This window comes from Sorex fumeus, unplaced genomic scaffold (genome assembly GCF_029834395.1).
Source record: "Sorex fumeus unplaced genomic scaffold, SorFum_2.1 ptg000038l, whole genome shotgun sequence".
In the NCBI taxonomy this organism is placed as follows: Eukaryota; Metazoa; Chordata; class Mammalia; order Eulipotyphla; family Soricidae; genus Sorex; species Sorex fumeus.
The window spans coordinates 9978497-10004056 of NW_026606095.1; the positions used below are offsets into that span (position 1 = coordinate 9978497).

General features: G+C 38.9%; 1 protein-coding gene across 1 annotated transcript in view; it reads right to left on the reverse strand.

Annotated features, from left to right (window-relative positions):
* TMC1 (transmembrane channel like 1) overlaps positions 1–20272 on the reverse strand; it is a 158507-nt gene extending 138235 nt beyond the window's left edge. Inside the window, exon 1 of the mRNA XM_056118790.1 lies at positions 20163–20272. Coding sequence (XP_055974765.1) covers positions 20163–20178 — 16 coding nt within the window. The 5' untranslated portion in view covers positions 20179–20272. The remainder of the gene's footprint in view (positions 1–20162) is intronic.
* Positions 20273–25560: the final 5288 nt, after the last annotated feature.

Consider the following 25560-nt stretch of genomic DNA (forward strand, 5'->3'; position numbering starts at 1 on the left):
CTTCCTAGCTAGGCTGTTGTTCACTTAGAAGATCTAATTACTGATTTGCCTACATTAACAAATGTTAATAAGTGCTTTCTAAAGAATAAAGACAGAGTGGGGCAGGATGGAATTTGGAGACAGTCGGTGGTAATAGAACTGTTCAGGACTTGGGTTTGTAGTTTCCAGAAATTCAGAAGCCCAGCCTGCCCAACAAAATAGTAAAAGCACCACGAAAGAGAAAATCACTTACTTATCTTTTTCTAAAGTATAGAAAAGGAGTTGGAGCGGGTAGGGCATTTGCCTTGCACGCGGCCGACCCGGGTTTGATTCCCAGCATCCCATAGGGTCCCCTGAGCACCGCCAGGAGTAACACAGCGGGTAGGGCATTTGCCTTGCACGCGGCCGACCCGGGTTTGATTCCCAGCATCCCATAGGGTCCCCTGAGCACCGCCAGGAGTAATTCCTGAGTGCAGAGCCAGGAGTAATCCCTGTGCATTGCCAGGTGTGATCCAAAAAGCAAAAAAATAAAAAAATAAAAGAACAGATGCATAAAAAAAAATCAGGGCTGGAGTGATAGCACAGCGAGTAGGGTGTTTGCCTTTCACTCGGCCGACCTGGGTTCAATTCCCAGCATCCCATTTGGTCCCCTGAGCACTGCCAGGAGTAATCCCTGAGTGCATGAGCCAGGAGGAACCCCTGTGCAACGCTGGGTGTGACCCAAAAAGCAAAAAAATAAAAAAATAAAAAGAACAGATGCATAAAAATAAAATCAGGACTGGAGCAATAGCACAGCGGGTAGGGCGTTTGCTTGCACGTGGCTGACCCGGGTTCGATTCCCATCATCCCATATGGTCCCCTGAGCACCGCCAGGAGTAATTCCTGAGTGCAGAGCCAGGAGTAACCCCTGTGCATTGCCGGGTGTGACCCAAAAAGAAAAACAAATAAATAAATAAATAAATAAATAAATGATAGAGAGACACAGAGACTGAATTATAGGTGTCCTCACGAGTGTATATGAATTGTGACAACACCTCCATCCATTCAATCCCCCCCCACAGATTCATATTGTTTAATAAGACAACCTGTGATTAATTTATAGATGTTTTCACACACAGACACAAAGATACACATACACGCGCTCGTGCACACAGTCTTTACATATGAAATTAATTGATATTCTAATTCAGGATCATATCTAATATTTTATCTATGCCTGGGACTGACTATGGAGATGATTCTTTGAAATCATCTTAACTCTATCAAAGAATATCTGGATGCATGGGGTCACATGATTTGACAAAAATCAAGCAACCAGCCAGCAACATAACCAGTATTGATTTTTTGATTTTCTGTTTTAATGTTTTGTTTGTTTTTTCACACAGTGGTTCCTCAACTACATACATTGCAAAAGTTTAACCAAAAGGCACAACATCTCTGCTATACAATAAACATGATGGCTATCAGCAAAACTTCAGAAAGGGTCTTAAATACAGTATATACGTATATCAAAATAAATTAGTCGGCATCACCTTAAATTAGTCCACAGATAACAACTGGTTAAAAACAAAATTAATGGAAGTCGCAGGAATCCTACACTTGGTTCATACCTTAGGACTAGAAAAGATGATTAAGAGTTTTCAAGTTGATGCCTGGTTCTAGTAGAAAGAATTTGAGCATTTGAGTCAGAAAGACTCGTATTTGGACTCTTCATAATTTTGGAAGTGTCTCCCATGCTGTGTTTAGGAGGCCCAGAGGTCCCTTCCGGTGATTCTTTGCCACAGAATTTAGGGGTCTGCCAGACTGCATCTAGCAATGTTCAGGGGACCATGTGATGTCAGGGATCAAAATGCAGTTGACTGCATGCACGGTAAGAGCTTTAACCCCTATGTTATCTGTCCAGACCCTCTTCTACAATTTTATGCCATTTTCATGTAATTTATTTAAATTCTTTGAGAGTTAGTAAAAGGGAAAAATAGCCATCATTCAGAATTGTTGAGAGAACTAAATGTAATAATATATCCAATGCATCTACAGTATTGCACTTGGCACGTATCCGAATTATAATAATCTACAAAATGATTCAAATGCTTTAACACACACCTACACACAGAATTCTGACAAATTTTATCTAAAATTCTAGGAAGATATACATATATATGCTGAACCTTTGCCTTAATACTTTGGATATCTAGTTAAAATAACATCATTATATTTGATTTGAAATTATATTAAAGACCATTTCATCAAAAGATAAAGACAAGGAAAAAAATGTTACCCAAAGACTATAGAGGTAGCTCAAAGGGCTAAACACATGGTTTGCATGCAGGAAGCCAGGTTCCATTCCAGGCTTCACATGACTCCTCAGCACACTACATGAATCTCCCAGCAGAGAACTGGGAATAGCCATTAAACACCACCAGTGTGACCAAAACTCCAGTACACCTACTGCCCTAAACTGTATCTCTTGTTATTCTTTGTACCTCATTGCCATTTCTATTTATAATAACAGATGATGCTGACAGTAATTTTGCCTGAGTCAATGGTAAGCTTATATTGTTTATTAACAGTTGTAGGATCAATTGTTGTAGCACTAGTAGAGTTGACCTTAAAAAAAGGGACAGGGCCAGATAGTACAGTGGGTAGGGCATTTGACTTGCACAGGGTTGAATCCCTAGAATCCCATATGGTCCCCTGATTCCTGCCAGGAGTGACTTCAAAAATTGCTGGCTGTGCCCTCAAAACCAAATTAAATAAAAATTATAAAGGGACTGGCAGATGAAAGACTGGTATCCAAGATATGTAAAGAACACACAAAAATCAACAACAACAACAAAAAAATCCAAAATCCTATCAAAAAGTGGGGAGACAAAATGACACTTTTCTGAAGAAGAGACACAAAAGATGCATACTCACATAAAAGAAAGTGCTCATAATCAATTATGAGGGAAATCAAAGTCAAGATGGCAATGAGATATGATCTCACACCGCTGAAAATGGCACAATATTAAAAATAGTGGGAACTATCTGTGTCAGTGGGGATATGGTAAAAAGGAGCTCTCAGCCACTCTAGTGGAAATGTTTAATTCAAACACTGTGGAAAACAGTATATAGATTTCTGAGCAAAGTAAGAACTGAACTTCCATGTAGCCGAATAAGTCTACTTCTGGGTATCTACCCCCAGGACACAAAAAAATTCATTCAAAAGAACATATGCACACCAGCTACTCATTGCAGCATGTGTATAATAGCTAAGATATGAAATCAACATAGGCATCTAATGATAGACAAGTAGATTATGAAGATGTGGTATAACAACCCAGTGGAAATCCGTGAAGCTATGAGGAATAATGAACCCATGCAATTTGCTGCAACTTGGATAGAACTGGCATATATCATGATAAGTGAAGTAAGTCAGAAGAAGAAAGACAAACACAGAATGATCTCATTTATCTGTGGGACATAGAATAATTGAATGGGGATGTGCAAGGGAGATATTTAGATCATCCTTAGAAGGACAGAGACCAAAGAAAGATGGGAAGTAAGAAGAGAAGGATGGGAAGTTAGGGAGGCAGGTGTCAAGGATCTTGGGTACATTGGTGGTGTAGAAGGATAGTAGACTCTATGTCCAAACCATGGTGTCAACAATACTGAAAGCATGAGATCCAAACAACGACCACTAAACTTTAAGATGTGCTTATCCAGAAGGAAGGCTTGGGGTTGGGATGTAATGTGGACACTAGTGGAAGGAAGTTGGCACTGCTGCTGGGATTGGTGCTGAATGTCATGTACCTGAAGCTCAACTATGAATAACACTCTAGCACTGCCCTCCCGTTGTTCATTGATTTGCTTGAGCGGGCACCAGTAATTGTATCCATTGTGAGACTTGTTGTTACTGTTTTTGGCATATCAAATATGCCGCGAGGAGCTTATCAGACTGCCGTACAGACGGGATATTCTTGGTAGCCTGCCGGGCTCTTCGAGAGGGATGGAGGAATAGAACCTGGGTCGGCCGCATGCAAGGCAAATGCCCTACCCGCTGTGCTATTGCTCCAGCCCTGCTATCGCTCCAGCCCAACTATGAATAACTTTAGCAATGTTCTGGCATCTTGGGGACAAATTATAACTGTGTGACAACTGAGAAAAAATAAGTGTGCGGTAGGAAATAGTAAGAGTGTAACAGTTCGTCAAGTCCACTGAGGGTTGGTGCCTTGTCCTTGTTAAGTTTGGGGCATCTGCTTATTCTCAGAAACTGTCCTATTTCAATAATGTGATCAAGTGTTGTCCAACAAACTAAGTCATAGATATCTTACTTACGGTAACCCCATACCCCAGCTCTCCACCCTTCCTTTTTCCTCAAATACAATTTCTACTGAATTAACAAAATGAGTAAATAAATAAGACAGACTTTCAACTCTGTCTTTTACAACCTGGGTTTAGTCCCCAGTATTCCATGTGGTCCTGCCCAAAACCCCAGGAGAAATTCCTGAGAGCAGAGCCAAGAGTAAGCCCAGAGCATCACTGGTGGTGCCCCATTACCCAAAACCAAGCCAAACAAAATTGTTCAGTTCTACATCCTGTCTCACAGTATGCTGTGTGCATACTGTATTATTTTTGTGTTTGTGTGTGTGCAGGTGTGTGTGCATGTCTGTGTGTATGTGAAAGGATAAGAGAATTTTCACACACTTGAGGAAAGATCACACAATCCTGGATTTCATTTTCTTTAACCTCTACATTTATCGCACGCAATTACTAATAAACAAATTGTTTCAAACAACAAATTGTGTAAATTGCTTGTGCATGAAAAAGTTCATCTTGAAGCATAAATATTATCTTGTGATTTTTTTGTGACCAGAAAAGAGATTAGCCCATTTTTTATTGATCAGCTCTATTTGGAATCATAGAGGATAGATTTTAATGGATTCTATTGTCAAATGGCATCCATTTTCTTCTTCACTTTGTGGTACTTAATTCTGTCACTCTTTGTAAACTTCTGTTTCTCAAATCCTAGAAATTTTTTGACCAGGAAGAAGTCAACCCAATACTAGGTGCGTTGAATTTACCTACAGATCTTAGGAAAACACAGATTCCTGGTCCTTATTTACAAAAATTATGATTCAGAAGATACGTGAGAATTCAATGATGAATTTTTATGAACTTTTATCACTTTTTATTATCTGTAACTCTTTATAGTAGCTTACCAGATGATTTATTTAAGGAAAATATACTTTAGTAATAGTCTACTCTCAAGTGATATACAGTGTCAAACCTTACACAATGTTTCCATTTCTTCCATCCCAACAATGTATTACTTTGTAATACATGTCTTCAAGTTCACTGTGTTCTTTTGCAATGTCTAATAAGCAGGTGATTGATTGATCTACTGTTTACTTCTACTGATCTACTGTGTGTGCTTTGTCTCAGACATTGTAGTTTTTGTCTATAGAGTTTCATCTCTGTTTACAGTTTAATTTCACCTATGTACTACTTGATTTTTGATTAAACTTGGCAAGCAACCGAGAGTATCTCGTCCGCATGGCAGAGCCTGGCAAGCTACCCGTGACATATTCGATATGCCAAACACAGTAACAACAAGTCTCATGATGGAGACGTTACTGGGCCTGCTCGAGCAAATCGATGAACAATGGAAGGACTGTGACCGTGACCGTGACTTATAGTACAATTATGATTAGACATGAAACGTGTCTTTTATATCATTTATGGACAGTTATGTTCAATTATCTTTTTTCCTATTCATGAGTATTTTTATGTTTCTTTCTATTTAGATGTAATACTTTGTTATATAATGAATATAATTATTTTCTTTTGTTTGCTAAACATTTTTATATTCTTATGTGTATTTTCAGCATACATATTAAGTTACCTAGAGAAAGTTTTATCCTTTAAGATTGCACTATGCAGCTTTGTTAGGTAGTAATATATCAACATTTAGGCTAAAAGTAATTTTTTTCTCTATTACTGAGACAAAACCTTTCTGAGTATCTTACCTGGTATCCCATGAATTATGAAATTTTCACCTATAAAAGCTGTACCTATATTTTTAGTGTTTTCTTTTCATCTAAATTTCTCCTGATTGTGTCTAGGGCTAGAGTGATAGCACAGTGGTAGGGCGTTTGCCTTGCTTGCAGCCAACATGGCCAACCTGAGTTCGATTCCTCCACCCCTCTCGGAGAGCCTGGCAAGCTACCGAGAGTATCTCGCCCTCATGGCAAAGCCTGGCAAGCTACCCGGGATGTATTTGATAAGCCAAACACAGTAACAACAAAGTCTCCAATGGAGACGTTACTGGGCCTGCTCAGGCAAATCGATGAACAACGGGAGGACAGTGACAGTGACAGTGTCTAGTTGTAGATTCTAAGATTCTAAGTGAGCTATCATCACTAGCTCGTAGAAGGGATTATACCAATTTGGAGCCATTTTCTTTGTCTATGAAGAGAGGTAACTTGCATATCGGAATTTGAGAGGGAAATATATTCTTGGAGTTCTCTATGTGCTTCTTCTCTATTCCACCATGGCCCTGTGTCTCCTCTGTCTGAGTGGAAAATCAAATTTTGTGAGAGGAAGAGTTATCAGTCGACACAAGATAGTAATGAGAAGACGGCAAATGGAAATATCAGAAATTTCACAAGGAAAAATTTATTATAGCTACATTTAAAAAGCGTTTTGATGTTGAAAGAAATGAGAGATGCAGTTAAGGGCACTGTAAGACATTCTCTGAGCCCTGAAGAAGTAGTCTTATTCTAGCGAGGAACACCTCTGTCCCCTGCAGGGATTTATTTTAGGTGACTGTATATGCATCTTTCTCCCTCTTAAAAAAGTGTCCTTACTTCAGTGAAAGACACCAAGACTCAAGAGAAAATGTGGTTTATTCTCTATTGAAGATCAACAATAGAAAACTTAATGACAGGTAGTGAAAATGACATGATAAAAATAGAGTGTGGTAGGAAAAATACTGGCAATTGATGGCTTGGGTTTTATTTATTTATGCCTTTTTCATCTCTCTGTCTTCTGCATCCTTACTGGGTGGGTGCGGTGGAAAAGACACGGCCAGTACTACCTTTAGATATGGGTAAATCTAGCCCACCTCCCAGTCCCGCACTCTACTTCTACCTCTACTGACATCTGATCTCTAGATTCTACTGTCTAAGCAAACTTTATTCCAAGAGGTTAGGATATCACCTCAACGTATTCTCTGGAGAAACTAGAAACTTCTGTTTTCATATACTCAAATGAGAAATCTAGAAATCTCTAGTCAGCTGGTTTTCCATTTTCCCTACCGAGAGTATTCGATATGCCAGACACAGTAACAACAAAGTCTCCAATGGAGACGTTACTGGGCCCGCTCGAGCAAATCGACGATCAACGGGAGGGCCTTTACCTTTTACCTTTACCTTTATTTTGTGAATTTAGACACTTCGGAATTTCTTCACTACTATTTTGGGATAGAGAGATAGTACAGTGGGTAGATCATTTGCTTTGTACTCATCAAATCTAGGTTTGACCCTGGACACTCCATATGGTCTCCTGAGCACTTCCAGGAGTTATCCCTGAATACAGAGTAAGGTGTTATACGTTGACCATGGCTCCCCTCTCCCCCTTATACCCCCCAAACTATTATGTGTATTTTAATCCTGGGAAGCAAGAATATAACATCATGTTTAAAATGATTTATCCACTTTATCTGCTTATAATTGAAAAAGTAACAATGTTATTATTGTATTTTCTCTGTGAAGCCTGGGCTAAATTTTTAATCCTTGTAATTTTTTCGATTGTTTAATATATGATGATTAGGGAACAGCACCTAGTTTGAAAACCCCATACTATATCCTGCCCCCATTAGTTGTTTTCCTTTTCACCTGATGGAGCTCTTTCTTCCCTACAACTTCTACTTCTTTTTGACTTTGCTGGAGTTTGGCATACCTTGCTCTGGGGGTCCAAGCAAGAGTCACTCTGGTGTTACTCACCAAACAGTGCTCTTCAGGTGTGCAGTACTGAAGTTCTCTAGAGCCACCCTTGAAATGCTCAGGGATTCCAGAGCTATGCCCAGTGATATTTGGGAGGCCATGTGATGCCAGGGGTTGTATTCACATTGAATGCAAGTAATGCATTTAGCAACCCAGTATGAAAGCATAGCTTTCTAATTTTTTTGCCTCTATATTTTTAGATATTAAGTTTAGCTCTCAAGGTTGTCTAAAAGGACCCCAAGCCCACCCCAGTTTAATACACAAGATCCTACCAGTTCCCACAAAAATTTCTGCTCTAACAATTGTGATACTCTGTATATACCTATCTCATCATTTCAGAGGTCAGCCAGTTGTCCTCAAGCCAGAATTTTCTGACAGAATTAAGAAAAGTTGCTGACTAACAGTTCAGTTATTTTCCTCTTGTTAGGATGGGAGTTAGGATCTCCACACTCTTTACATTGAAAGAATCAGTGTGGATCTCATGAAAAGACTCAGTGAGGATCTACGTCTTTCATGTTCCTTGTTCTGACCTGTTCAGCTATTTATAATGTCTTCTTTCAGCTCCTATTGATAAGAACACAAGGGGAACCGACATGGTGAGATGAGGAACTCCTAAGAAAAGGAATTCATGGCATGGAAAGCAACAACCGTGGGTCTAGATGGTCCCTAATACCTTGGATGACCTAGGTTCAGCCATATAACTTAGATGACCAAATAATCTAGATCACTTCACACCAAAAAATAATCGTCTCACCTCTGTTTTACTGACCCACCTTAATTTTTGAAATTATCTTTGTTAAAAAGGTGGGGCAGAAGCTATGATACAGTAGGTAGGGTATTTCATGTATATTTGATCTGATATTTTATATGGTCCCCTGAGCAGTGTGGGAGTAATTTCTGAAAATATCTTCTGAATTTGGCCATATAATCTCCAGCTCCTTGCTTTCAAACTTGACTGCTTGAGGACAAGAATCTAGTGCCTATGCTCTTTCTAATATCATCATTAAAATTGCATCCAGAAGCATGATGAAAGTAGACTCTAGACCAAACATGATTGCAACTCAATGCCTCTTTTGCAAACCACAACACCCAAAATGAGAGAGAGAATGAAAGGGAATGCCCTGCCACAGAGGCAGGGTGGGATGGGGGGATGGGGGGGTGGGAAAGATACTGGGATCCGTGGTGGTGGGAAATGGGCACTGGTGGAGGGATGGGTATTTAATCATTGTATAATTGAAACCCAAGCACAAAAACTTGTAAGTTTATAACTGTACCTCATGGTGTCTCACTAATAAAAAAAAAATTAGGATCTCAAGGGGCCAGAGAGATAGTACAGTGGGTAGGGTCTTTGCCGTGCATGTTGCTGACTGGGATTAAATCCCTAGCACCCCATACAGTCCCCTGAGCATGCCAGGAGTAATCCTTGAGCACCAACCCAGGAGTTAGTCCTGAACACGGTGGGTGGGACCCAAAGCAAACAATAAATGAAATATAACAATATTTAATAATGTTCTACCTTGTACCACCTGTTTTATTTGTGCATATATCTTGACTTCTACGTAGACTGAGACTTTATAAACAAAAAACTACATTATTTACCTAATGACTCCCCAGATTTTATTAGATTGATATATATTTTAGTGCCTTAAATATAATAGGCACTCATATATATAAATTTTATTTTAGGTACATCATGTACAATATTTATAATGGAAGGCAGCTATATGACACTAATGCACACGGCAATATTAATATTAGTAGGGTTTCATGCACAAGACATTCTAGTAGCATAATTCCACCAGAATGTCAGCTTTCTTCCACCTTTGTCCCAGTGTCCCCTGCCCCATAAGTACTCCCAACTCCCTGATGTGGTAACCTTCCTACTAAAAGCCAGTTCTTAGTTTCTGTTGTCTTTTGGCATTTGTTGCTCCCTTATTATTTTTCTTTGTATCCCATATGTGAAGGGCTTCATTGTGTATTTCTCCTTAACCTTCTAATTTCACTCAGCATGTTATTTTGCAAATCCACCCATGAAGCAACAAATTGCATGCTTTGGTCTCTTATAGTATGTGTTGTGTATTTGGACTACAGCTTCTTTATAGAGTCACCGGACCTTGAACATTGGAGTTGTTTCCAGAGTTTGGTTATTGTGAATAGTGCTGTCAATATATTTTAATTATTTATGACCACCATATTTCTATAATAATATTTATTTTTATGATCTGCTGAAATTGAAGTTATTACACAGAGAGAACAAAAAAATCGCTGGTGATCACTTGTTTTGAAGGGGTAGGACTAAGTTCTGAGTCAGGTCTGTTTAATTCTAAGAACAAGGCAGTGCTTCTTTAACTAAGCTGCACTTTCCTCTGTCTTTTATTTCCATAGGCATTAATTTATTCTTGACTGAAGAGAATAATGGATGAACTATCAGGATGTTCTTTCACTTCCATTCTCTGTATTGAAACAAGGTTCTGGTAAGAACCTGATCTACCATTTTCAACCAATAAAAGTAGAATGAATGAACTAAAGTTCTGCCTCAATTTCTCTTTAAATTAAAAAATGTGGGACCCGGGAGATAGGACAGTGGGTAAGGCTCTTGCCTTGCACCCGGCTTACCCGGGTTCTCTCTTGGTACCACATGTGGCCCTCCTGAGCCTTACAAGGATGGATCCCTGAGCCCAGAGCCTGGGCATGGTCCCTAAACTAGGAAAAAAAATCCACATGTTCAGAAACATTATTCTAACCTCCATTACAAGGTTGGACACTTTAGCCACCGCTGAATAAAAGTACTATTAACATTTTATAAATTGATTCTTTTATACTTAACTGTTGGAGCGATAGCACAGCTGTAGGGCATTTGCCTTGCACGCAGCCAACATGGCCGACCCAAGTTCGATTCCTCTGCCCCTCTTGGAGAGCCCGGCAAGCTACCGAGAGTATCTCGCCCGCACGGCAGAGCCTGGCAAGCTCCCCGTGACATATTCGATATGCCAGACACAGTAACAACAAAGTCTCCAATGGAGACATTACTGGGCCCGCTCAAGCAAATCGATGATCAACGGGAGGGCCTTTACTTTACTTTATACACTTAACTTTGTGTGTATAAAATGCTATTTTATAAATTCTGGTTACTCTTTTTGTATTTTAAGGATTTTGATTTTATGATATTTTATAATCCAGACTTTCTTTCTAGGGACACTGTGACATGTTTTATATCTGCAAGGATCAAGCAAATACAAAGGTATTTTGTTTTGTTTTAGATTCTAAGAGCATTTCTAAGTAGTAATCTCTGACTTTCTGTATTCTTTCCAAAAAATATATGCTCCTAATCTTCTTAAATGTCATTCATTAAACACACACATACACAAAAGTCTTTTTTTTGTTTGTTTGTTTTTTGGGTCACACCCGGAAATGCTCAAGGGCTACTCCTGGCTCTGCATTCAGGAATTACTCCTGGCGGTGCTCAGGGTTGCTGGGATGCTGGGAATCGAACCCGGGTCGTCCACTTGCAAGGCAAACGACCTACCCGCTGTGCTATTGCTTCAGCCCCGTGGGTTTTTTGTTTGTCTGTTTGTTTTTAAGAAACAAAAGTCTTAAGAGGAAGATAAGAACTTCTCACAATCTCCAGAGACAGCTTACAACATTTTGGCACATTTCATTCTAGCATTCCTCACCCCTCTTTTTTTTTTTTCTTTCGGCACTAGCAGGCTATTTTGCATCTCTTTTTCCTTCCTGCAGTTCCAGGTTTTGAACTCAGATCTCATGCAGCCAAGACAAATGTTTTACCACTGAGGTATATGCCAGGTCCCTATTTCAGCAGTACACTGCGTAAAAATGATATAATAGAAATTGCCAAATGTCATTAATATAAATATAAACGTGCTCTAATTTAATGGATGCATTGTTATTTTATATTAACTGTTAATCCCAGACATAATCATCTGGAGGAGATTAGATGAGAAGATGAGAAGCAAAAAAGAGATACAAATTAGTCAAGTTTCTTGATATATTTTAATTGAAGGTCTGGTATATTAATCTCCAAGACTATAAACTGAAGTGTGCTGTGATGTCAGATGTATCATTCAAGTCTCCTGACCCCACGTCTTGAGTCATCAGTTGTCAGACTTGTAGATTACAGAAAGGAACCTGCATTGATTTATTTCAGTTTTCAGATTCCTGCACTCATCCCAACCCAGGACATTTGAATTCAGTGTTAAAGCATCCTGGATGTGATATTTTATGTGTGAAATATCTTTGCATAACTTTCTATAGCAACCTATCTAAATAAGTCATCACGTCCAAAAATACACACTCTTTCTTATGTTTTGGTTTTGATCCCATTTAACCTAGTAAGTAAAATACTACCAGAGACTAATCTTTTTCATCTAACACAAACAGGAGCTACAAAGAAGATTCATGAGTTGCCTTTTCTGACATTTACCTGAAAGCAGGTCACAAAAAGGTGTCTTAGAAAGCTAGGCTCACTCACTCATTGTCCTTGTACCTATTCATACAGACAACCATTTACATAACAGATATTTCTATTGTTTAGTATTTTTTGGAGTGATAGCACAGTGAGCAGGGCGCTTGCCTTGCACACAGCCGACATGGCCGACCGGAGTTCGATTCCTCCGCCCCTCTTGGAGAGCCCGGCAAGCTACTGAGAGTATCTTGCCCACATGGCAAAGCCTGGCAAGCTTCCCATGATGTATTTGATATGCCAAACACAGTAACAAGTCTCACAATGTTACTGGGCCCACTCTAGCAAATCTATGAAAAACAGTAGGACAGTGCTACAGTGCTACAGTATTTTCATGATAGGGAATATATGTAGCACTGTAGCAGTGTCCTCCCATTGTCCATTGATTTGCTCAAGCAGGCCCACTAACGTCTCTATTGTGAGACTTGTTGTTACTGTGTTTGGCATATCGAGTATGTCATGGGGAACTTACCAGGCTTTGCTGTGCGGGCAAGATACTCTCAGTAGCTTGTCAGGCTCTCCCAGAGGGGTAGAGGAATCCAACCCGGGTTGCCTGAATGGGCCACGTGCATGGCAAACGCCTTACCCACTGTGCTATCACTCCAGTCCAATCGGAGAGACCTGCAAGCTACCGAGAATAGCTCGCCCGCATGACAAAGTCTGACAAGCTACCCATGACATTTCGATATGCCAAAAGAAGTCTCCAATTTGTTGTAAGACATTACTGGTGCCCTCTTGAGCAAATCAATGAACAGGAGGACAGTGCTACTGATAGGGGATATATAATATGAAAAACCAGCCTTTTTCCTGCTTTTCAGATCATCAGTAAGATAACAATTCTATCCTAAAATTTACAAAAGTGTCTTGAAAACAAATATTATACTGAACTGAATATTTATTAAATTGAATCACCATGAGATACACAATTACAATCTTGTTCACCATTGGGTTTCAGTCATATAATGTTCCAACACCCTTCTCTTCACCAGTGTACATTTCCCACCACCAATGTTCCTACGTTCCCTACTGCCACTGCCTCCTCCATGGCCTACCTGCCTCTGTGGCAGAAACTATTCTTCTATTCCTCTCTCTCTCTTTCTCTCTCTCTCTCTCCCTCCCCTCCTCTTTCTCTCTCTTTCCTTTTGGGTAACATGGTTTGCAATACAAGTTCTAAACTGTCATCATATTTATCCCTTTACTTACTTTCAGCACTCAGAGTGATCATTTCCAGTTATCACTGTCATTTTACTGTATAGTTGTGTAAAAATTTATTTTCATTACAAAACAAAAGCACAATATGAAGATTATTACATGAATATACTTCCTTTCATATCATTTTAAGATGAAACAAAATCTTTGAGCGCTATTAAGTATGTGAAACTAAAAGATAAGATCTAACCCAGGCAAATCCTTCCCCAAAACACGGAATGGCTCCCAATGCAAAAAAAAATTAGACAAATAGATGTATTGTAACACTTGAAAAAGGGTCAGAGAAAGCAGCACTAAAAACCAGATGTCAAAAAGAATTGATATTAGTATTTACTTTGCATCTAGTGGAAAGAGATCTGATATTCTATAATTTTTTGTTTGTTTTTTTACTGACGGGGGGTGGGGGATGGACTGTTGCATATGACCTGGCTGAAATTTTCCCTCAAGTCTATTAAGCTACCTCAGTTCTGACTGTAAGTTCACCAAACAGTGAGTGAATTTTGTTCCCCTTGTAAATTTTCTCTTGGGTAATATACAGGCCAGAAGACATAAACCCATCAATGAATTTATCAGCTAAGCACTGACAATAACAAGCTCAGCTCACCTTTGACTTTTTAAAAACTCAAAACATTGTAATTAAAGCTTCATGGTACTGGAACAAAGATTTTCAGATCAATGGAATAGAATTGGAGGGCCAAGAGATAAACCACCAAATATATGAGAAGTTAATTTACGACTAAGAGGCTAGGAGCATAAGATGGACCAAAAAGAATCTTTGAAAAATGATGCTAAGAAAATTGGATATCAACATGCAAAAAAATTAAAATTGACTTCATCCCAAACCATTCACAAAGGTTAATTAAAAAATGGATTGAAGTCCTTGATATGAAGCAAGTTTTTTTATACACTGAGGAAAACACAGACAGGACTCTACTATATCTTGACATCAGAGGAGTCTACAGTGACATTGGCAATGAAAACCAAAGCAGAAACAAGCAAGTGAAACTACATCAACTAAAATACTTCTTCACTGTGAAAGAAAAGAGACCTAAAATAAAAAGACATCTTGCTGATGAGGAGAAAATATTCAAGTACCAGACAAAAGGGCAAAAATTCAAGCACTCTCAAAGCTCAACAACAACAATAAATAACCCTGTCAAAACAAGAGAGGTGATAAATAAACAAGTCTCAAATATGACTTAACGATGCTCAGTAAGTACAGGATAAAGTGTTCATTATGACTGATTATCAGGGAAATGAAAATTCAAGTAATAGTGAGGTACCATCACCTCACACAAGTGAGAATGGCACATGTAAAAAAACACTATCACTATCCTCTCTTTTTACTAAAGGAATCATATCTAACAGCTCTTATGAAGTCAACATTACTCTAATACCAAAAGTGGTAGGAGAAAGAAAATTACAAACCAATATTTCTATTGAACATTAGTGCAAAGTTCCTCAACAAAATTTTCCCAAACATAACAAAAGGATCCTATATCATAAGAAAGCAGGACTCACTCCAGGGATACAAGGATTGTCCAGCATATGCAAATAAATTAATGCTTCACCCTATATAAAAACCATATAATTGTATCAATTTGTATACAGAAAGCTCAGTAGAAATGACATCTGTGCCTATATGTTAATTGCAGCACTGTTCACAATAGCCAAAATCTGGAAACAACCCAAGTGCCCTAGAACAGATGACTGGTTAAAGAAACTTTGGTACATCTACACAATGGAATACTATGCAGCTGTCAGGAGAGATGAAGTCATGAAATTTGCTTATAAATGGATATACATGGAGATTATCATGCTTAGTGAAATGAGTCAGAAAGAGAGGGGCAGACACAGAAGCACTGCACTCATTTGTGGAATGTAAAACAACACAACATGAGTGTGACACCTAAGGATAGTAGATACACAGGACAGATGGATTGCTCCATAGCTGGAAGCCTGCCTCATGAGCAAAGGGGAGAAGGCAGCTGGAATAGAGAAGGGATCACTAAGAAAATGGTGGCTGGAGGAATCAGTCAGGATGGGAGATGTGTGCAGAAAGTAGATAAAGGACCAAACATGATAACCTCTCAGGGTCTGTATTGGAAACCATAATGCCCAAAAGTAGAGAGAGATTATGGAGAATCATGTCTGCCATGGAGGCATAGGGAGGGTGGGAAATGAGGGGTATATGGGGGATATTGGTGTTAGGGAATGTGCACTGGTGGAGGGATGGGTGTTTGATCATTGTGTGATTGTAACCCAAACATGAAAGCCTGTAACTATCTCAGAGTGATTCAATAAAATTAAAAAAACAAACAAACACAAAAACTCAACATTGTTACTATTACTATATGGAACATACATCAGGTACAGGGGTCTTAGGCCATTCCCAGCACTGGAATCTCGACATTAAAAGCATGTACTGTACCCCTTTAGCCCAATTTTACATTTAAAACAACACAGTTTGCTGTGCATAAATGATACCTCAGTAAGCTATATTTAAAAAGTAAAACAAAAAAAAAGAAACAAAGCAGTGCCAATATTTTGTCAGTCAGACAATTATCAGACCTTTGTCATTAATTATGGACATTTCTAAATGTAAGAAGTCTGTCCACTTCAGAAAAATTCTAAGGGCACAAGTCAAATTTAGAAACAATTACATCAATTTTCCTAATTTTTGTTGTTGCCACTGTTTTGGGAGCACCTGCGGTGATGCTTACGGTTCAATCCTGACTCTGTGCTCAGGGATCACTTCTAGCAGTGCTCAGGAGACCATATGGGGTGCTGGGGAATCAAACAGGGTTGTGCTCATGCAAGGCCAGCACCTGACCTGGCATTCTATAGCTTTGGTTCACAATATTCCTAATTTTTTGTTTATTTGTTGCTTACTTAGGCAACGTAATTTTCAATATGCTAATAATAGAGTTTCAGACATGAAGAGTTCCAGCCCCTGACATACCACCCGTGTCAACATTTTTTCTCCAATGTCCCAAGATAGCCTTCAAGTACCTACCCAGGTTCCTTATCAAATTTATTTTAAAAAATTTTAATTATTATACTTTGGGTCACATGTTTACAATAGTGTTTGATTTTATGGTTGTGATGTTCTTTTTTTAAGTCCTTGATAGATAATGTTTCTAACTTTTTTTCCCAGTCAGTTCTACTGCAAATGCAGCAACTGATAAACTCTTTGAGAAAGACTTTGTCACATCACATCCTTCACACACACACACATACACACACACACACACACACACACACACAGTCAAATGCATTCTTTGTTTGCTGTACTAAGTGACCAAATGAAAAAAATTTATAAAGTACATTTCTGTGACTATATATAATCCCAACACATATATTATTCATTTCTTATAGAAAATGTACTTTATTCATCTTTAAATATGTAAAACATAATTTATTTGAGTTCTTCAGATTAAAACTTTTGAAAATGTTCTATAATCAAAGGAAGCTGGTGCTTCTTTTTGCATTGTATAAAAATTGCGCCTGGCTAAATAAGAGACATATGTCTAACTGGACAACTGATGATACTTGTGATCATTATTTCCCATATATTTCAGAATTTGCAAGTAGCTGTTATAAACATTCACTCGAGTTATTTAGAAGTACTATTGACCAACTGTCAGGTTGTAATCTACAAATCATAGAATCTATTTTGCATTTTAAAAAGTTTAAGCAATTCATTTAATGTCTAAAATTACATTGAGAATGATAGACACAAGAGAGAGATCTGAACACGATTATCTTTCAAACTATAGTGCAGAATCAGCACCATTTCTACAAATAACTAGCTTTTCCTGAAAAAATATTTCTTTATAATTATACTGAAATTGTTACCTGCTTGTTAGTGCCCTTCTGGAAACTCTCTACTCCCTTAGTTTCTGTAATTCTTTCTCCTCCATAATTTTTTTATCTCCTTCATCTGCCCTTCCCCCTTCCCTCCCCCCCGCCCCCGACCTTAGACTTCACTTGCTAAAATGCTAGAGATGTCCAGGGCACCATTACTGGCAATTTTTCTTGTTATTCTATATATTTTTCCAGGAAATTCACATGATTCTAATAATTTACCTTGCAGATGATGCCAAAATCTTTTGTACAAACACCCACTTTTTTCCCGAGCTCCAGACAAACCCTGAATAATCAGGTCCAATTAACTTTCTTTTTAAAAATCCTATTGCTTCTATTGTATTTATTGCCATTTTTTCTACTTAGTTGATTATGCCAGATATTTAGGAATTATTCTTGATATCTTCCTCTCCTTAATTTTCCCACAGTTGTTCTCACCAAATTTGTTCTTGGAGGTCCTTCTTTTCGCTGTTAATGTAAACCTCATCAAATTCCTTTAAATACATCCTTCCTACGATTGTAATAGTAATAATAATAATACTCAAGTTCCAACAAATCACTAACTCTGAACTTCAGAACACTCTTAAGCATTTTAGAGGCAGTCATCTGTAATCCCAGAGTCTTAGTGAGAGCCTCTACTTTTTCCAGACTTGGATGGGACATAACACTGTAGAGTGTGAGACCTGGCATCTTGTGCAAAAGATCTGTTGGACAGACTGAATTACACAACTTGTAGATGTGCTGGGTTAACTTTCCATGGGTCGAAATGGGAGACAAGAGGGATCCAGACAGATAAATTTGCATTCTTTCCCCTCTTCCTATCTACCCTTAGACACAATTGTTTCCTGGATTTTGCATGAGGAAGAAATGTATCTGACAGTTTCCTGCCATGATCCCCTACAGTTGGCTGAAAGTAGTTGGTGATTGTCATTACTTCACATCTAATCATCATTGTTACTCATCACGACACATAGTATAAAGCCTTGTATGTAGACTGAGAATTAAAAGTTAGTGTTATGATGCGATGAGACTATGAAACCCCATACAAGCTGCTTTGAAGCCCAAGAATTGTCTAAAAACTATACTTGTTAAATATTAATTAATTTGTGTCAACTTTATTGAATATAAACCAAACATCACTTTCATAAAGAAAGTCTGGATTAAGACACTCTAGTATCAATGGTAAATGGTAGGTCTTCCTGTGGCGGTTCTGTATTTTTTCTGGTATCATCAATTAATACATTTTTTAAAAATGCAGACATTTTCCACCACAGTATATATACATTGTAATATAAGTATGGATTAAATCTCAAAACATAGGTTGTTAATGAAAGCAATAAAGTTAATTAATAACATGCAGTAAATTATTAATAAATGTCAAGAATAATCAAGTCAATCTTCTTTCTTGAAATGGATGACATTTAAGATAGTCTGAGTAGACTTACATGTTTTATAATAATTGCTGGGAATCTTTAAAAAGCCTGCCAATACCAAAGCTATCAAAATAGCCAGAAGAGCCTTAGGACATTACTTTAGGAAATCCCAGAGATGTTTAATTTGAACATCTTATATAACACTTGACGCTTACTCTATTAATAGAAATGTCCCCACCTAATAAAAGTTAATGTGCAACTCTGGGTCACTTACAAAAGCTTCTTTCAAAAAGTACATACAATATTTTTCAAAGGATCTTTTTTATTTTGTTTCTAAAAGTAAATGATGTCCTCTGATATGAAATTCCTTAAAACTCTCCAGATGTTTGAAGCCAATAACAATGACTGAGCACATTAAGTATGATACTGCTCAGATTTCCAACACAGAGATAAGCAGATTAACCCTATGTGTTATCTCCATTTTCCATCCTAATATTAATTAGAATAATTTTTAAAATAATATCAAGGCTATTAAGGTTAGACGTAAAAAAAAAAACCAAATACATCTTTCCAAGTTTTTTTACTTAAAATTCAGTCTTTGTAGACTGAAATGTTACTGAAAACAAATCCAAGTGTAAGTAATATAAGAACCTTAAAATGACAGCTGAGCATGCCACACACATCTCCATGTCACTAAAAACGCACCCTTGTGACAAGTCAGAACAAGCAAAAACATGTTTTATACTATTGCTCAAACTTCCACGCAAACACCTCTTCAATCTGGAGTTATGTCTCTTTTCTTCACTTTGCTATTTTCGTCTTCTCTCCTTTCCTCTTGGACTTAATTCAGAACTGTATTTAATTCGCCGACTAAACTAGAATAGGTCTCTCTATCACAAAGCTTCCCCCTCACAACAATAACCCGACAACAGGCAATCGCTAGGAACTGAATTTGGGGTGAGTTAGTGCACAGGAATCTGTGGATTCTGCTTCCCTCAACACCCGCACCTTCTCAGGTCTTCTTAAATGAAAGAAAATCAACTTCCAGCATTTACTGATTGGCAAACGTATATGCAGTTAATAAACGAAGTTGAAGAAGAAATGAGTAAAAAAAAAGAAATTCTCAAGAAGTCCACAGAAACATAAAGAGGGGAAGCCCTCAAAGAGGGAACAGAGAGGTTGAGGGAGGCAGGAGAGAGGGACTCTTTTCAAAGTGCCCAATCTCTAAGAAACGCTGAGAACTTTACATCCCACTTTATTTTGAAATACCTTTCTTGGGTGGCATCCTGGGGGGTGTCTCGTCAGAACAACTCAGCTGCCAACTGACTTAGGAAAAGGATGCTGCGTTGAAGGACAAAGGTTTCAGAGTTGGCTCAGGATACCCACCCACTTCTGTCTGTCGCTGAAGTGCTAGCTGGTGCCATTTCACAGGCTGAAACCTAAGAAGGTACTAATTTCCTCACCATTAAATTTTCACGAATGTTTAGTTTGCCATTTAGGGATGGAGTACCCAGGTCAAAAGGGTTGTATTCAGGTCCAGTGTTTGAACTAAAAATTAAATTCGTGACATCAGTCCTACTCAGAGCAAATCTGACTTTATTCACCCATTGTGATTTTGCTGATCTCATTTGAAAAACCTCTCAGTCTAGGTCTTATTCGAAATGCCTTTCTCTCAGGAGCTCTCTTCTAATTACATTTACTGAAGTCAGTGTAAGAGAGCCCCAGCTTAGAAAGGTGAGAAATGATAAGTATACTAGGTAAATTACATGAGTAAATAAAGATGTTCCTACCTTTGGAGTCTAGGTTTAAGCTTAAAAGTTATTGAGCATTCAATTAGTCATTTAATTTCTTTCCAATGGGAGAAAATCCATACATCGTTTTCATTTTTTTCTAGTTTTTTTTTAAAAGAAAACTTACTCTAAGGAAAATATTGTTATTTTCTAGGAAAAATATAAAGAATTTTTCTTTTCTCTCCTCACACCTCTCATAGGAAGGTAGTGTGATCTTTGCTTTCAAATGAAAAACAAAAAAAATTAATCATTGAAAAGAAACAGACAAAAAGTGCTGAAATTTAATGTTGTTAAAGAGACTGGTTTGTTTTTTTTTTTTTTGGAATAGCACAGTGGCATCTCTGGTTACTTCACTGATAGCCACTGACCTTGGCAAGAGGGAGCAGGATTTTGAAAATGGATCCTGGTGGCACATTTACACCATATCAGCTTTTGGCTTACCAAGTAGATGAGTGCACACGTCTGACCCTTTTAGAAAATGCAAACCAGAACATAAATTTTACTCAAGCTTTTGAGTGATAGTTTCTGTTATGGTTGTATTGGAATTATGATTTTAAAACAAAACTCTATAGTCAGGAAGATAAGAGAGTGGTGCTTCAGACTGAGTTTTGATCCCTGGCCCCTGAGCATCTCCAGGTATAGCCTTGGAGACCCCGAGAACCAAAGGGGGTGGTCCAAGTAATTTCTGCCAAAGCAGCATTTATCCTAAGTCCCAGCAATAAGCTGCTGGCAGGGTTAACTGAGTATAGCTGTATATAACTGACTATGTACTCCCAGGCCCTCTGAGTACTAATTAGAGGCACCTCCCAAAATTAAAGAAAAAAAAAGTTTAAATAAGTAAAACAAAGCTAGTTTTCCTCACCAAGCCAGGCCTTCTGAATGCTGCTAGGGAACACCCTCCAAAATAAAAATAATAATCAAAAATATACATGTAACAAAGTTCTATAAGGGTAATTCTCCATTTTGGACATGAGAACCTTCACTCTGAGATAAGTAATATAGGTTAGAGATGATATAAATAATTATATTTGTAAATGCCCAGAGTAGTTATTTAGCTTGGAAATTTATAAAACAATTAAGAAATTTTACTGTAAACCCCTAACCTATAATTATGAGCAGAAATGATATGTGACTTAATTTACACTCACTTCAGTATACATTATAACACAACTATCATCCTGACAAAATATAAAACTACAAGTAAATTAACAGAAGACATTCTGAAAGCATTATAAACAGAAAATGATATAAAGTATTAAATAAAATATTAAAGACCAAATCATAAAATTAAAACATGCATTATTTAAACTAAAATTTGAAAATTATTTTTATCAAGATACTTCAAATGAATTAAAAAACACATAAAGTTCTTTCAACATAAAGCATTTCATAATAGTATAAAAATGTTAGTTTGTACCTATCACCAGAGAACACACCTCAAAAAAAATTAGGCAGAAGGGGCTGAAGAAATAGTATAAGGGTTATCACCCTTGTCTTTCATACAGCTACCCAGCTCAATCCTGGCACTGATATTCCACCAAGCAGTAGTTACCCTGAAATAGAACTGGAAGACGTTGAAGAGAACCACCAGGTGTGAACCCCCACCAAATTAGGTAAAGATACAAAACAGGCAATAATCTGAAAAAAATGAACAAAAATGTGAACAGTAATCTCACAGTAAAGGGAGAACATAGTATAACACAGATGAAGGCCTAATCACACATATCAAAAGAATCATAAGATCAAGGAGTATGAATATATTAATTTGCAGCCTTGGGGATTCCAGTATAATATTAAAACTTGACCCCTGTATACAGGGGACAAAGGAAGACCAGCTCCACAAAAAATCAATTTCGTTTACTCTAAATTGTTAGATTTCAATAACACAACTTACATATGAGTTTTTTCTTTAACATCTGCCTACTAGAATCTTGATATTTATATAGATGCTTTGACTGGATTCAGTCCCATCTACTGTCCAGATGGTGACAATAGCAATACTATCTAAAGGCTGCAACCTTGGATTTAATTTAAACTAAAATTTTAAAGTTATTTCTATCAAGATACTTCAAATGAACTAAAAAGGAGACTATTGGATAGAACGAATATTAAAGATAGTTAGGGTAGGGAGTAAGGAGATTCTGACTATACAGTGCCATATCCCCCATCATATTTTCTCCCGTTTGGCAAAATTAACAAGTCTAACAATAATCACAAATGCTAGAGATTAGGGTAAATAAGGCCAATAGTCATATGAGTCTTAAGATTATAGATTTGCTCAGGTACTTTTGAAAACAATCCAGTAATATCCTATAAAGATTAATCAGTTCTAGTTAAATAGTATAATACAATGTTGAAATATATAAATCCACAAACTAAAATATTTTTAAGACAGCATGTTGTAATTAAGGTGAACACATTGACAATCTGACTTCAAAAATATACGTATACATGAAAATAATTCAAAGCCAGGGAGAAGCGTGTGCTTCTTGAGCACCTTCAGGAATCATGCCTGAATACAGAATCAGGAGAAAGACCTGAGCATCACCAGATATAACACAAATACACACAAAAATACATAAATAACAGAATTAAAAAAATCAATTTTGAAAAAAGAAGTTCATGAGTAGTTTGAGGATTTATACTGTTCCAGATTTACAAGAAATCATAGTAATCAAGATCATGTTATTAATATCCAGGTAAAAAGTACTGATATAGCAGAAGAGTGAAATTACAAATGGATCCACACAAAGATAAACTACAATTCAGCAAAAATATAAGTCTTTTAATAATTTATAGTAAGATCATCATATATTAAAAAATTAAACTTGAATTTCCTATACAATAATTGCCTCGACATTAACCATACAGAAATGTGAATGAAATACTATAAAATTCCTAGTAGAAAATACAATGGAGATTCAGCCGAAGAGAAGGACAACATGAAGGGCGGGATCCACAGATCCCGAAGGGAAAAAAAAAAAAGGTTCCAAAAAGAGCCGAGATCATCGGGAAGTCCCAGATGGGGTAGGTACCGCATCCCGCCTCCCCCAGATGGAACCCCGGTGACCAGAAGCTTCTACAAGCACAGCTCGAGTATGCAGGAACTAGGACTTTTCCTCAAAACCATCTATGTATATAGATGTATATAGACATCTCTCTATATACAAAGTGATCCATGGGAAGTAAACCACCCAACGTTTCTCTCTGAAAATCATAGTTAAGTTTGGAGCACGGCCACAGCCCCAGAAACACAAGGACTTAATGCAGAACCCAGCAGCTTGGAGCAGAAAAGTGAACGGGCTATGCGTTAATCCAGGCCATCAAGTCTGCTGGAGGGGAAAGGGTGTTGCCCCATTCGCCCTCTCCTCTCTGGAAAAAAAGATGGCGGCCACATGGGAGCCTTGTGGACAGCAGGCATGAGCTGGGGGAGTGGGGGCGACTAAAACCTCATGGGAAGGGGGGCGTTCCGGTCCGTCCTTCACGCCCTACCGAGGCCACCAGTTGCCCCCCACGAGCGGCTCTCCAGCACGGCCACAGCCCCAGAAGCACAAGGACTTAATGCAGAACCCAGCAGCTTGGAGCAGAAAAGTGAAAGGACTATGCGTTAATCCAGGCCATCAAGTCTGCCAGAGGGGAAAGGGTGTTGCCCCATTTGCCCTCTCTTCTCTGGAAAGAAGGATGGCAGTCGCATGGGAGCCTTGTGGACAGCAGGCATGAGCTGGGGGAGTGGGGGCGACTAAAACCTCATGGGAAGGGGGGCGTTCCGGTCCGTCCTTCACACCCTACCAAGGTCACCAGTTGCCCCCCACGAGCGGCTCTCCAGCATGGCTACAGCCCCAGAAGCACAAGGACTTAATGCAGAACCCAGCAGCTTGGAGCAGAAAAGTGAAAGGACTATGCGTTAATCCAGGCCATCAAGTCTGCCAGAGGGGAAAGGGTGTTGCCCCATTTGCCCTCTCTTCTCTGGAAAGAAGGATGGCAGCCGCATGGGAGCCTTGTGGACAGCAGGTATGAGCCGGGGGTGTGGAGGCGAGTAAAACCTCATGGGAAGGGGGGCGTTCCGGTCCGTCCTTCATGCCCTACTGAGGTCACCAGTTGCACCCCACAAGAGGCTCTCCAGCACGGCCACAGCCCCAGAAGCACAAGGACTTAATGCAGAACCCAGCAGCTTGGAGCAGAAAAGTGAAAGGACTATGCGTTAATCCAGGCCATCATGTCTGCCCGGAGGGGAAAGGGTGTTGCCCCATTCGCCCTCCTCCCTCTGGAAAGAAAGATGGCGGCCGCATGGGAGCCTTGTGGACAGCAGGTATGAGCCGGGGGTGTGGGGGCAACTAAAACCTCATGGGAAGGGGGGGCGTTCCAATCCGTCCTTCACGCCCTACCGAGGTCACCAGTTGCCCCCCGAGAGTGGCTCTCCAGCACAGCCACAGCCCCAGAAGCACAAGGACTTAATGCAGAACCCGGCAGCTTGGAGCAGAAAAGTGAACGGACCATGCGTTAATCCAAGCCATCATGTCTGCCAGAAGGGGAAAGGGTGTTGGTCCCTTCCGCCCTCCTCCCTCTGGAAAGAAAGATGGCGGCCACATGGGAGCCTTGTGGACAGCAGGTATGAGCCGGGGGAGGGGAGGCGACTAAAACCTCATGGGAATGGGGGCGTTTCAGTATGCCCTTCACGCCCTACCGAGGTCACCAGTTGCCCCCCACAAGAGGCTCTCCAGCACGGCCACGGCCCCAGAAGCACAAGGACTTAATGCAGAACCAGCAGCTTGGAGCAGAAAAGTGAACGGACTATGCATTAATCCAGGCCATCAGGTCTGTCCGGAGGGGACAGGGTGTTGCCCCAGTCGCCTTCTCCTCTCTGGAAAGAAAGATGA